At 33.9% G+C, this 13,930-nt stretch overlaps 1 protein-coding gene across 4 annotated transcripts in view; it reads right to left on the bottom strand.

Annotated features, from left to right (window-relative positions):
* Positions 1-13,930, bottom strand: part of COP1 (COP1 E3 ubiquitin ligase) — a 260,115-nt gene that overhangs the window by 117,022 nt on the left and 129,163 nt on the right. For all 4 annotated transcript variants that reach the window (XM_082834460.1, XM_082834458.1, XM_082834459.1 and 1 more), the window contains one exon: positions 10,699-10,834. In XM_082834460.1, the coding sequence (XP_082690586.1) occupies positions 10,699-10,834 (136 nt within the window). The remainder of the gene's footprint in view (positions 1-10,698; positions 10,835-13,930) is intronic.

The following is a 13,930-nucleotide window of genomic DNA, read 5'->3' as shown; positions in this document are numbered from 1 at the left end:
CCTAAAAGCAGGGTATAAATGCTCTTTACTGGACACTCTAGACTCTTAAAAGCCCACAGATGGCACTAGAGGAATCTGCAAACAAATTAGTTCCCTCTGTATATTTACCTTCCCACAGCTTGCTGTCCTTGGAAGCCTAAAACTGCTTTCCTCTGTCCTGTCTTTATTCTACGGATTATTGTTGTTTGTTAAAGATGCAATGTAAGCCAGAGTTCTAAGTCACCTCTCTGAGTTACTCACTTCCCTGCATTTCTCCCATGTATATATGAAATATAAATATTAATAAACTTCTGTTTTTCTTTTGTTATAGGGATCCCAGCCAAAATCTCAGAAAAGTAGATGGAAAAGGATTTTTCCTCCCCTACATAACCTCCTGATTAAGTCAAAAGTGCAAGAAACAGTGAATAAAGAGATTACATTTAAGAACATATTTTTTTCAAATTTTAAAAGGTTCAAAACTTCCCTCTCAACCCCACAAAATGTGCACCCTATTTACTGGCAGCCCAGTGACTCACTTCTATATCAAAGTGAGATGGTCCTCCAGCAAGAGTAAGAGTAGGCTTCCTTTTAAGAACTCAGCTTTGCAGGTTAATTATTAACATGAAATATCAATATTTTATATGTTAAAGACCTCAATCCCAATTTTCACTATAAACTTTGTTCACCAAAAATTACTACAACAACTTGGAGAGAAAAAAAGATACTTTATTTGTTCTTGGTTCTCTAAGCTAGAGTCTCCCTATCACTGTGCAGCAGGTAAAACAAATTAAGTTAAACATGTGATTAATCCCCTCTGTCCTTAGGACAGTTGATTATAAGCTGGTTCTCTAACCCAGCCCTCACTCAACTGTTCCAAGAACAGAAGGAATAAATGTCTTGGTACAAATGCAACCCATTCACAGCACACTATGACAACTTATTGGTTAGGAAACTATAGACTAAATGGGTTTTTTTTAACCTTATTTTCTTTGATTCATGAACTATAAAAAATAAATAATGATGGTCTTCTCCTAAAGCATTAAAATGATAAATATTTCCTATTAGAAGTAAATTTCTTCTACTGGAAGTAAATATCTTCTTTGTAAAGCTCTTAACCTAAGACAGTGTCCCCAAAGTGCTGTCTCAGACTAGCAGCATCAGTATCTCCTGAGAATGTTAGAAATTCTTGGCCCCAGCACAGACTACTGCATCAGAAACTCTGGGAGTGGGCTCAGCAACCTGTGTTTTAACAAGCCCTCCAGCTATGTCTGAGGCCTACCAAAGTTTGAGAACCATTGTCCTTAGGCATGTTGGTAAATCTGAAACAGTAAGAATATTGCCTAACATTTACTTAGTAGTTACAGTGTGCCACACAAAATGCTAAAAAATTTCAAATAAGTTCTCATTTCATCTCATTTTAAAAGGATGAATTGAAACTACTGCTAATTAGGCTAGATAGCTGAAATAAATAAAATTATTTTTTTAAACTACATGAGATTTCACTCATTCAAATTGGTCTTCTTTGTCCCCATTCCAAATCAGTAATTTTACTATAAAGATTTACAAAGGTCTTCCCCTATAGAGGTATTCTCCTCTCTATCATTCAACACGTGTGAATAATTACATTCCCTTATTTCTCCTCCACATATTTTATCCAGAGAAGCTGCAAACCAAGCTTTATCTTCCCCCTAAACTGAAGCACGTACAATGATAGCCAGCCTTTAACAACAATTACTACTTCTACCACAAACTTTAGCAAGACATTATGAAAGACAGGATTTTGAACACAATGAAGTAACAGCAAAAAGTATATTAATGGCACTTCCTATCTTAAAAATCAAGTAGAGAAATAATAATCTATAGAAATTCAGAAGAAAAAACTTAAAAGAACCACTTCAAATACTTCCAGGAACCTGAAAGTCATAGCCTAAAGTGAACTCCCTCTTTAGTCAACTCCCTCAGCATTTTATCAGATCCCCACAAGCATTTATTATTTATTTTTTACCTTGCATTTTAGTTTATTCTACAACTGAGTCAACAAACAGGAGAGTCCATTAGATATCAGGTAAACTACCCAGTGTTACAAGTACAAAGATGAAAAAGAATTCCCTGCCAAAGGTGCAAATACCTCTCTGACCATCGTCTCCATAGCACCCCCGCCCCCGCCACTTGCTCTCTATTCTCACAACCCTTCATTCTTGTCCTCTACAAAGGTGATTCCACCACTTCTGCCTCTTTCTCAGACCTCTCCTATCTTTATTTCCTTCAGTATGCAGTTTAAATTCCACGGTTCATAAGTTTAATCATTTTCGTCATCTAATATCTTCTTCTTTCACAGTCAAACATGAACACTAACCACCCTTTCTACCTGTCACTCTGAGATGACATATGGAAAAAGCATAAACTCTTAAGAGAAGAACTCCTTTATCTCCTTGTCACTAAATATACAAACATGCCTGCCTTTGAACCCATTCTCTGCTCCTTCCCTCCTATTATGGAGGAGGAAGTGTCCTCCCTTCTAATGAAAGCAAAAAGTCTTACTTTGCTTTGGATTCAATCCCGCACATGATCTAATTCTACAAATTATCTCATGTTTCCTCATTGATTTTCATGGCAATAAAGTCTCCTACTTTTCATTTTCATCTGAGAACCTTCTTGATCTGCTTTATGGGTTCCTCCTCGCCTACCTGATCTTTAAATGTTGGAGCTCTATGAGTCTACAACCATGATGTCAATTATCAACTGTACAAATTCCCATATTCATAGACCTCTTCTCTGTACAACCAAAGAGCCTATGCATAATCTCCCATGTGCCTCCTTACCTTTAAACCTACTCTTCTTCCAGTATCCCTATTTCTGTAAATAACTCCAATATTTTTCAGCCGAGCTCCTCAAGCTTAAAGCCTGGAAGCTATCTTCCTCTCCTTCAAGGACAACACCCATCAATCATCAAGTTTTGTCTACCTTAGTCTCCAAATATTTTTTTAAATATTTATTTATTTATGGCTGCATCAGGTCTTAGCTGGAGCACGTGGGATCTTTCATTGCAGTACGCAGGCTCTTTGCTGTGGCGCATGGGCTTCTCTCTAGTTGTGGCATGTGTGCTCAGTAGTTGTGGTGCATGGGCTTTCTAATTGTGGCATTTGGGCTCTCTAGTTGTGGTACGCAGGCTCAGTAGTTGTGGTGCATGGGCTTAGTTGTCCAGGGGCATGTACGATCTTAGCTCCCTGATCAGGGATGAACCCGTATCCCCTGCGTCCGAAGGAAGGATTCTTAACCAATGGACCACCAGGGAAGTCCCAAGTCCCCAAATATTTTTTAAATACTTCTTCACCTAAGCCCCACTGACCTTACCCTAGTACAGGTCACAGGCCATCATCATGTACTGATGCTATGCCTGGCCAGTTTCAACAATCACCTATATATTGGATCTCCCTACTTCCTATTCTTGCTTCTTTCAAATCCATTCTCCATGTTGTACCCACTAGATGCTTTCATAGCACTTACAACACTTTATTCTATATATTGGCTTATAGGTTTGTCTTTCCACTATTCTGTGTATCACTCTTATTTGTACTCTCAGCACTTAAAATATTTGTTATGAATAGGTACAATTTTAAAAAATTAAAACAAAAACAATATCCTAGAAAAATACAGGTGAACATATACATATAACTGATCTCAGGATTACAGAAAATTTTTCTTGATTAAAAAAAAGAAAAGAAAAACTAGAGCTTAGTTTTAAAACTAAGAAGAGCATACGGCAACGACCTCCCGATGAAGCCTATTCCACTTCTACACACTGCTGACTATAAAGATCTTCCTTATATTAACCTTAAAATGTGGCTTCCAGCCGTTAGTCCTACTTTTATCTTTCGGTACCAAACAGAACCATTCTACTTCCTCTTTTACTTTGATTATTTGAAGAGAGTCATAGGTTAACAAACTCTACTCTTCTCCAGGTAAATAATTTTATCATGAATAAAAGGCAGCATTCTAATTCTAAGCCTTTGTTGTAGGCATGTTTTATGTTCTGATTAGTGACAAACTTACTAGTCTACTAAAATCTCAAATGCTAGCCTAACTAACACTTTCTTTGTGGTAATAAGCGTAAAATGATTTGAGTTTATGGTTTCACTATGTACTACTGACAAGCCTCAGCACAAGCAAGGGCAAAGGAAAATAAACAGGAAAAATAAGAGGAATTGAGATGAGAAGAGGAAAAAGATAGGAAAGAGGCTATGGGGAAGGGAGAGGATGTAGCAATTTCTAATGCTTAAACTTAGACTGTGTGTATTTCATCTTTAGCCTGTATCTTGAATTGTCACAGAAGTAGGAAACTCATTAACACATGCTGACAATCTTGGATGCTTCTATTTTAAGTTGTTAACATTAACTTATTTTTCTGTCATGTGTCATTGGTGATTTACAGACTTCTTTTTTAGCCTAGGGATACTTTCTTCAAAGGAATACTTATCAGAAAGCAAATATGTAAAAGCAGGTTAAGGTAGACAACTGCTAGAGTCCCGCCTGCTCTGGGTCCTCCCAGAGCACGCAGCATGTTTTCCATTCATTCATGCATTCATTCAACAACTATTTACTAATGGGCACCTACCATGTGCCAGGCATGGAGATGCAGCGGGAAGTAAGGCAGATAAGACGCCCTCCCTGATGAAGCTTCAAGCCTAGAACACAATTTTTTAAATTACTGCTTTAAAAAACTGGTCCTGGGCCAAATTCTGAAGAAAAAAAAAATCCTTTCCTCTGCACTCCCACTCCTCCCATTTCTCATCAACCCCAGATGGCCCGATAACTCTTTAGACAATAACAGAAATATCTTCTGACAAAAAGAGAAGTGCATAAGTCATCCTAAAAATCATACATCCTTACCAAGTAGTTAATTACCTGGAGACAACCTATGTTTAAGTACAAATTTAAAACTCACAGCATTCTACAATAAAGCATATATTAAAAGGTACCCTAAACCTGGATCAGCACTGACTGTCATTATAAACTGAAGTTTAGTAAAAAAAACAATCCTTATAACTGGCTACTGCAAAAAAAATAAATATTTAACTTGAATACTTTCAAACTATGGCAAAAGTGACACTGGAACGTCATATCTATATTAAATTAAAAATAAAAAATTTTCATTATCGAGGCCAAGTTAGACAAGACAGTAATAAGGATACAAAGTATCAGAAACTCAAAAGAATTACTTCTTTTGTTTGTCTCAAAAGTAAAGTGCTTTCAGAAACTTTTCCCAAGGTTTCAACAGATCCAGAAGGGACAAAAGAACAGCAGAACACAGGGCCCAGAATGCCTTAGTTCAAATCTTAGTTCTGTCATTTACTAGCACTGTGCTGATCTTGGACAAGTTAGAAAATTTCTCTCTACCTCAATTGCTCATCTGTAGAATGAGATTAACAGCAATGCCTTACTCCACAGTAAAGATTAAATGAGTTAGTGAAATACTTACAAGGTCATGTAAAATACTTACAATGGTGTCTGAAGAAAAGTAATCAAACACTACATTACCAGCAGCAAAAAAATGCCACAATATATAATCATTTTCTTCTTATGAATTTACTAATGCCTGATGTAAGTCTATTTCAAGAGTTTGAGAAAATATAAGCAAAACTGTTAAGATAATCTGTAAACTACAGAGGGAGTATATAACAATTTTAACCAAAACAATCTAGGTATGCAACGTTCAAACCAAGAATTCAACAGCCATTGCTACTAAGTATTCAGTAAGTTTAAACAATACAGTTTCATTCCTCTCTGGTGGTCATGAATACCTAATTCAAGAAAAAAATGCAAAATGTTCCATTACTGCTATGTGTAAGAAAAGTTCTCTATCCTTTCTATTATTTGGTGACGTTAACTTAGGACCATCTAGTATTTATGAGAATGAACTTCACTATAAGCCACTGATTTCCATACCTTGTCTATTGTCTATTAGTTGAGACATTGTCAAAGTAAACAAATGCTGCCACCTTGTGGACTCATGAGTATGGTGTTAAATAACCCAAAGTGATCCATAAGCAAAGGAAGACAAATTTTAAAAGTGAAAGTTTCCGGTTCAGCTTTTTCTCTCAGTGAGATTCTCACTGCAATAAATGACCAATACTAAATACATGTCATGCCATTTTACAGTAAGAATAATTTCTTTTACAATGTAATGAAATAATGCACCAAATTCAACATTATTTGTCATCTCTAACAAGTCTTCACCCCTCTTTCCAAAAGAAATTCATTAAATGTCCTAATTTGCAAGGAATTAAAAGTCTTTAAAATGAATTTATTATCAATGATGTGTCTGAATGTGAGAAACTAGGAAAAGCAAAAAATCACCAGGATTGTGAAAGTTTCAAAGTCCCTTCAATACTATGGATACTATGTTCCTCTGCTGCTGCCTACTATAGTCCTTCAAGCGTTCTGCCTGATAAACTTCCTGAATTGGAAATTTTTCCTTCAGAAATGTTAATTCAATGTAAATAGGAGAAAAGAATGGATGTCAACATGAAGATGAAAAAACTAAAGGTACCTTTAAATTTTTTATTTTGCTTGACATATTTTGATATAACTAATCTCACCTTCAGTAAGTTATTTTTCTAAACTGAAATCTTGTCTTCCTATAACAGTAAATGTCTGCCTCAGAAAACATAGCACTCTGATACAAATGTCTTTATATGATCAAGGTTTACTTATTTTTTAAAAAACAAAATTACATTATATCAAGCTAAAATGGCTTTCAGGAATGAAGAATAGCTCTTACTCTTTTTTGAATACCTAGAGATGTATAACCAATCCTACATTTTCTAACTAGAAATGCTGCTTTTGTAATATGAAGTTAAGAAGGAAATTTTTATTTTGTTTTTGGTTTTTTGTTCACTTTTAAATGGAGAAGAAAATACAATATAGGATGAATTCACAATGGTCAGGGACATTAATTGTTATTACAACAGAGTTCTAATCTGCATTACATTTCAGTTGGGTAGAGCCATATAATTATAAGTGTGTACATACCAGATCAGTATTATTTCTTCTATATAGGCACTGAAATAAAATTGAGAGGTCTCCTGAATCCAAGCATCAAAGCTGGCCTGTTCATGATTACACTCCTAGCCTCTCCCACACTAGGTAGTCAATGAATTTTTGTTAAATAGGTTAATTACTAATTTAATTAATTAGTTAAACAAAACCCACAATTTACTGCATTTTAAAACTTTAATCACTCCAGTGCCTGATTAGGAAAACTTACACTGCCAACATATAGAAAAATAAATAAATGTATGATTTTTGTCTTGTTACCAAGTTAAACAACAAGCTTGAATACAATAAAAGATTTAATGCAATAGTCTCTTTAGCTAATGGCCTGAAGTTCAAGATCAATATTCATATACATAAATAAAAATCTCAGTCATGAAAATGGAAAAGCACATGTAGTTTCAGTAATTTTTAAAAAGCTAAAAATTGTCAAATTCCTGATCCACATCAAAAACATTTTTTTAAGGCTTCTTCATTCTATCTAGAAAATTTGAACATGGACTAGCAATTTGATGATTCCAAGGGACTACTGCTAATTGTGTTAGAGGTGATAAAGCCCCGTGGTTATACAATATCCATATTTTAAGACATAGAGATTCTTAAGAATCTACAGTTGAAATGACGTAATACCTGGGATTTGCTTCAAAATACTTAAGCAAAGAAATTAGGAATGAAGAGTATAAACAAAGCAAGTATAGCAAAATTTGGATCACTGATGAGTCTGGGAGATGATTGTATAAAGGATTATATTCTTTCCATTTTTATGTATATTAGAAAATTTATTAAAAAATTTTAAAGAATGGTCAAGATGATGAAGATGAAAATAATATAAATTAATAACAAAAAGATAACTAGAAAACCCCAATATTTGAAAACTAATGTCTCAGTAATCCATGAGTCAAAATAAAATGAAATTTGAAATTTAAAAGATTTTTGAAATGAGTGAAAATGAAAAATATCATATCCTTGTTATAATAACAATAAACAATCTAAAAAGAAAATTACAGAAACAATTTCATTTACACGAGCATCAAAAAAATAGTTAGGAATTAACAAAGGAGGTGACTTGTACAATGAGAAGTACTAAACACTGCTGAAAGAAACTAAGATATAAATGAAAACATACCCCATGTTCATGGACTGGAAGGCTGAATATTGTTGTCAAATACTACCCAAAGTGATCTACAGATTTAATGCAATTCCTATCAAAATCCCAATGACTTTTTTTTTCAGAAATAGAAAAGCCCATCCTAAAATTCACACGGACTTCCAAAGGACCTGAAGTAGCTAGAGGACTCATACTTCCTGATTTCAAAACTTACTACAAAGCTACAGTGATCAAAAAACATAGATAAAAACAGACATATACACCAATGGAATAGAAGAGAGAACACAGAAATAAACCCTTGCATATGTGGTCAAAGGATTTTTGACAAGAGTGCCAAGACCATTCACTGGAGAAAGGACAGCTTTTTCAAAAAATGGTTCTGAGAAAACTAGATATTCACACGCAAAAGAATGAATTTAGATCCTTACCTAAAACTATATACAAAAATTAATTCAAAATGGATCAAAAACCTAAATCTAAAACCATAAAACTCTTTTCACAACTTGGGATTTGGCAATGATTTCCTGGATATGACACCACAGGCACAAGCAACAAAAGAAAAAATAGACAAATAAGACTTCATAAAAATTTTTAAACTGTATGCATTGACAACAGACAATATCAAGAGTAAAAAGGCAACCCACAGAATGAGAGAAAATATTTATAAATCTGATAAAGGATTAATATTCAGAATATATAGAAAGCTCCTGAAACCAACAATAAAAAACAAACTCAATTTAAAAATGGACAAAGGACTTGAAAAGACATTTTCCCGAAGAAGATATACAAATGACCAATAAGCATGTGAAAAGACATTTAACATCAGTAATCATTAGAGAAATTCAAATCAAATCTAGGCAATCAAACCTAACCTCATACCCAGCAGAATGGCTACAATCAAAAAACCAAAATAAATACTGGCAAAGATGTGGAGAAATTGGAACCCTTAGGCTCTGCTGGTAGAAATGCAAAATGGTATAGCCCTGGTGGAAAATAGTATGGCAGTTCCTCAAAAAATTAAAAATAGAATGACCATTTGATCCAGCAATTCCATTTCTGGGTATATACCCAAAAGAATCGCAAGCAAGGTCTCAAAGAGATAGTCTTACCCATGTTCACAGTAGCATTATTCACAGTAGCTAAAACATGGAAGCAACACAAGTATCCATTGACAGACAGATGACCAAAATGTGTTATACACATGCAATGGAATGTTATTCAGCCCTAAAAAGGAAGGAAATCCTGACATATGCTATAGCATGGATGTACACTGATGACACCACACTAGTGAAATAAGCCAGTCACAAAAAGACAAATATTGCACCACTCCACTTATATGAGATACTTGCAATAGGCAGAATCATAGACAAAGAAAGTAGAATGGTGGTTGCCAGGACTAGGGGCAAGAGGGAACAAGGAGTTATTGTTTAATGGGTACTGAGTTTCAGTTTTACAAGATGTCAAGTATTAAAGAGATGGATGGTGATGACAGTTGCACAGTATTATGAATGCATTTAATACCACTGAACAGTTATTAAGATGGTAAATTTTATGTCATGTGTATTTTACCAGAATAAAAAAAAATTTGGAAAAAAGACAAGATATCAATCGTATCAAAATTTGTGAAATGCAGTTAATGCAACACTTGGAGGGAAATTTATAACACAAATTATCTATATTAGAAAAGAAGAAAGGTTTCGACTCAATCACTTCAGTTTCTCCCTTAAGAAACTAGAAAGATAAGAGCAAATTACTCCTAAACAAAGTAGAAAATGGGAAATAATAAAGAGTAGAAATCAATGAAACAGAGAACAGAAAAATAGACAGTATCAATAAACCAGGAGCTGGTTCTTTGAGAAGATAAATAAAATTGAAAACTTCTAAGCCAGACTATTAAGGATAAAAAAAAAGGGAAACAAATTTCTGAAATCAAGGATGAGAAAGGAAAAATCATTACAGAATCTAAAGACATCAAAAGGATAATAAAGGAATACTATAAACACTTGTATGCCAGTAAATTCAATAACCTAGATGAAATGGACAAATTCCTTGAAAGGCACAAACTAAAAATAATGCTCAATCAAGAAGAAATGGATAACCTGATTAGCCTTACATCTCTCCTAAAAATTGGATTTGTATTTAAAAATCTTCCCTCAAAGAAAACTCAAGACCAAGATGGCTTCACTGGGGAATTGTACAAAATATGTAAGGAAGAACTAACACCAATTCTTTACAAACTCTTCTAAAAAACTAAAGAGGAGAGAGCATTTATTAGGAGAGCACATCTTGTCATTAAAACCACACAAAAGAATTACAAGAAAACAAACTGCAGCCCTATGAGGCGGATACTAACAATCATTACATTTTAGAGATAAATTGAGGACTAAAGAGATTTAGAAACTTGCCTAAGACCGCAGAGCTAAAAATTGGCAGGCAAGCTGGATTTCACAACAGAGGCTCTTAACCATAACACTATAACTGTTTCTCTAATTCAATTAAATTCTAGACACTCCTACAAAAGAAAATAGTAAGAAAATAGTATGCTGCCCCATACTTACCTAGAAACTATGCTGGAACCATTATAGAGATCACTAGCATATGATAATGTAGCCAAAGGTCGTACTGAATTATATCGAGTAAACTTGGACAAGCATTCCTGAAATTCATCCAACTGGCTTGCAGTTCGACTGTCATCTATATGAAGAAAACAAAATAAAATAAATGAATTGAATTGAAACATAAGTCAAAGAGCAATATCCACAGACTAAGAACTATATACTAAACACAAACAACAACTCTTCAAGAGTACTTAGAGAGGACTAACATACACAAATTACTGAGCTGATTTTTCAACTTTTAAGAAAAATTTCTCAGTGGTTCTTGAAAGACACAGTCTCTTTCAACACCAGTAAGAACATACTGTGAATTCTTTTTCTTTTTTAAGCAATAATTTCTTGCAAAAACAAAAAAAAATTACCTCTGATCAAGAGACGTTAAATCATTTATTAAAACAAAATCCCTTATCAATAAAGAAGGTGAGGGTGGAGAGACAAGTACATATACTGGACAGGGTATTTGTTAAAGGAACATGTTTACAGGGATACATCTTCATGTTCATGTTTACTTATAGTCAAAACACAATAATAACATAATTTAGATTAAAAATAGATTTTTAAGTAAAAAGAAAGTGAAATATTTGTTCACATAATACTTTGAAGTGTTTCAAATCCAATTATGGGACGAGAGTAAAAACTGCAGTGTATGAATTATTAATTTTCAAAATCAAACTTAAAATAGGTTCACTCGGGCTTCCCTGGTGGCGCAGTGGTTGAGAGTCTGCCTGCTGATGCAGGGGACACGGGTTCGTGCCCCGGTCTGGGAAGATCCCACATGCCGCAGAGCGACTAGGCCCGTGAGCCATGGCCACTGAGCCTGCGCGTCCGGAGCCTGTGCTCCACAACGGGAGAGGCCACAACAGTAAGAGGCCCGCGTACCGCAAAAAAAAAAATAAAAAATAAAAATAAAAATAAATAAATAAATAAAATAAAATAAAATAAATAAATAAGTAAAAATTGGTTCACTCAAATGTCTTGGTGAATATGGAAAACAATAATTCCATCCAATAGAACTCTTTACAAATACTTTGAGTAAAGTCCATTTCAGTAAACTATTCATAACTAAATGATGTAGAATTTAAATCACAAAATCAGGTTATAAAGGACCTGAGAAGACAGCTAATTTACTCTCCAATGTAGAAACAGGCCTACAGTAAAAGCATGAATAAAAACACTGTTTTTCAAAACTGCTTAAGGTTTGGACTTGCGTTTTTCCTTCCAAAGAAAGAAAAGAACACAATTACTTTAGTTAGCTTTCTATATTGAAACTTGAAATAAGCCTGTTATAACACAGTGTTTTCATACCTTCTTCCTTATTCTTAGCTCATATACATATACACACACAGAACATTTTTAAGGTAAACTTTTGTGATTTCCCTTCTTAAATGTCCTCTGAAAATACTAGTAAGCAAAAAGAAATTAAGTTGTAAGAATCATTAAGTCAAAAGAGTTACTATTACTCTACTATATGATATATAATAAAGAATTTATTTATTTTATCTGGAGATTTCCAGTTATCTTGAATTGCTGACATGAAGTACTTTATCTTACAATTATTATAAAGAAAAACAAACAATTATTTGAGGAAACTAAGTAAGCTTCTGTCCCTAATATTTTACATTTTAAAGATTTAAACACTAACTTAACATAGTCATCTAACAACCTACATTAAAAGGGCTCAATTTTGTAGTGTTTCCATTCTAGAAAACACAAAAGGAACAAACCCAATTAGCATGAAATATCAAGATGTTATTGAGCTAAAGTACTTGGTCCACAAAAATTATTCTCAGGAAATTCAACAAATGATAAATAAAACATAGGTTATTGCAAAAGGGGGGGGGGTATCAACTGCACTGCAAAGTGGTTTGGATACAACATGCATCCAACCATGTAACTCGTTCTTTTTATATATAACCCTATTACTGTGAGCTACATAATGCAGTAAATACTGAAAAGACAGTTACTTTATAGCTAACCATTTAAAAATTGTTTTAATATTAATATATTCTTTCAACATTTTGACATCAATCCCTAAGTACATAAAATTCACAAGCATTCAAGAATGTCTATTCTGCAGAAGATCACAATCCTTTTCTAGGGTAGTTGAACTTCCAGCCATCATATCCACTCATTTAACACCTACTTTCAACAGAAGCTATAAAAATAACACTAAAAGCAGTTATTTCAGTATCTGAAAGCATAGGGATTAGATTTCACTTATCTGGTTGTAAAAAGGTAGGATTTTGTTTGCTTGGTTGGTTTCTGATCAATACCCATACATATCTGATGGCATATCACCCCTCCTATTCTAATTACAGATTAGTTTGCAAAAGTGTCTTCAGTGTCTCTTCTCTCTTCTAATGCTTTATAATTTAGCTTCTCTTTCAATTACAATTAAGAGTTCAAAGCATTTTTTCTTAGTCTTCATGTCTCATTTTCATAGATGAAAATAAAAGTTGGGGATGGGGAGTGTGTTCTCATTTGAAAATATACAAAAGGACAATCAAACTCTTAGGTACCCCATTACAAAGAAGTTTAAATTTCCTCTTTGACAGCCAAGGACACTAGGAGGGACTCCATATTCAGCAATATGATCAGTGTAGACACTGCAAATTTGTTAAGTTAAATTTGAGATTCCTAAAAACTAAAGACAACATGTGTTAAGTACAATACAGCCATGTCTACAAAAATAAAAATCTAATCTTCCTCCTGGTTTTAACTTACTAGTCTACCTCCCTATAAAGCTATATCTCCAAAATAAATTAAATTGGTTTGTGATTACCTTTACTATCCCACAGCATGCTTATGCTATAGTTATTTACAAATTATTAATCAATAGCCTACTCCAATCTCTCTTTCCCATCTTGCTCTCTCTCTTTTTTTAATGTCTGTCATTTGCCTGTGGTTGTATTTCAACATCATACCAACAAATAACATCTGAAAGGGTTAACATGAACCCTCTGCCAGTCAGTAGAATGTAGGTCTAAGACCACTTTCAATGTAACAGCTTCCTACTGTAGTTTATAGACTATTACAGAAGTTTAATAAGGGGCTCAATTCTCAAGACAATGCAATGAGAGCTTTGCATCTGTATGAAAACTGTTGACTATTAATTTCAAACACACTTATAAACAAAGTTTGGCTTTCTTCTAGTCTTCAGAGGAAAAATGCTATG

This window comes from Leucopleurus acutus (genome assembly GCF_964270905.1).
Source record: "Leucopleurus acutus genome assembly, chromosome: 2".
Lineage (NCBI taxonomy): Eukaryota > Metazoa > Chordata > Mammalia > Artiodactyla > Delphinidae > Leucopleurus > Leucopleurus acutus.
Note: the sequence above shows the minus strand (reverse complement) of the source record. Positions and strands in the feature narration are given on the sequence as shown.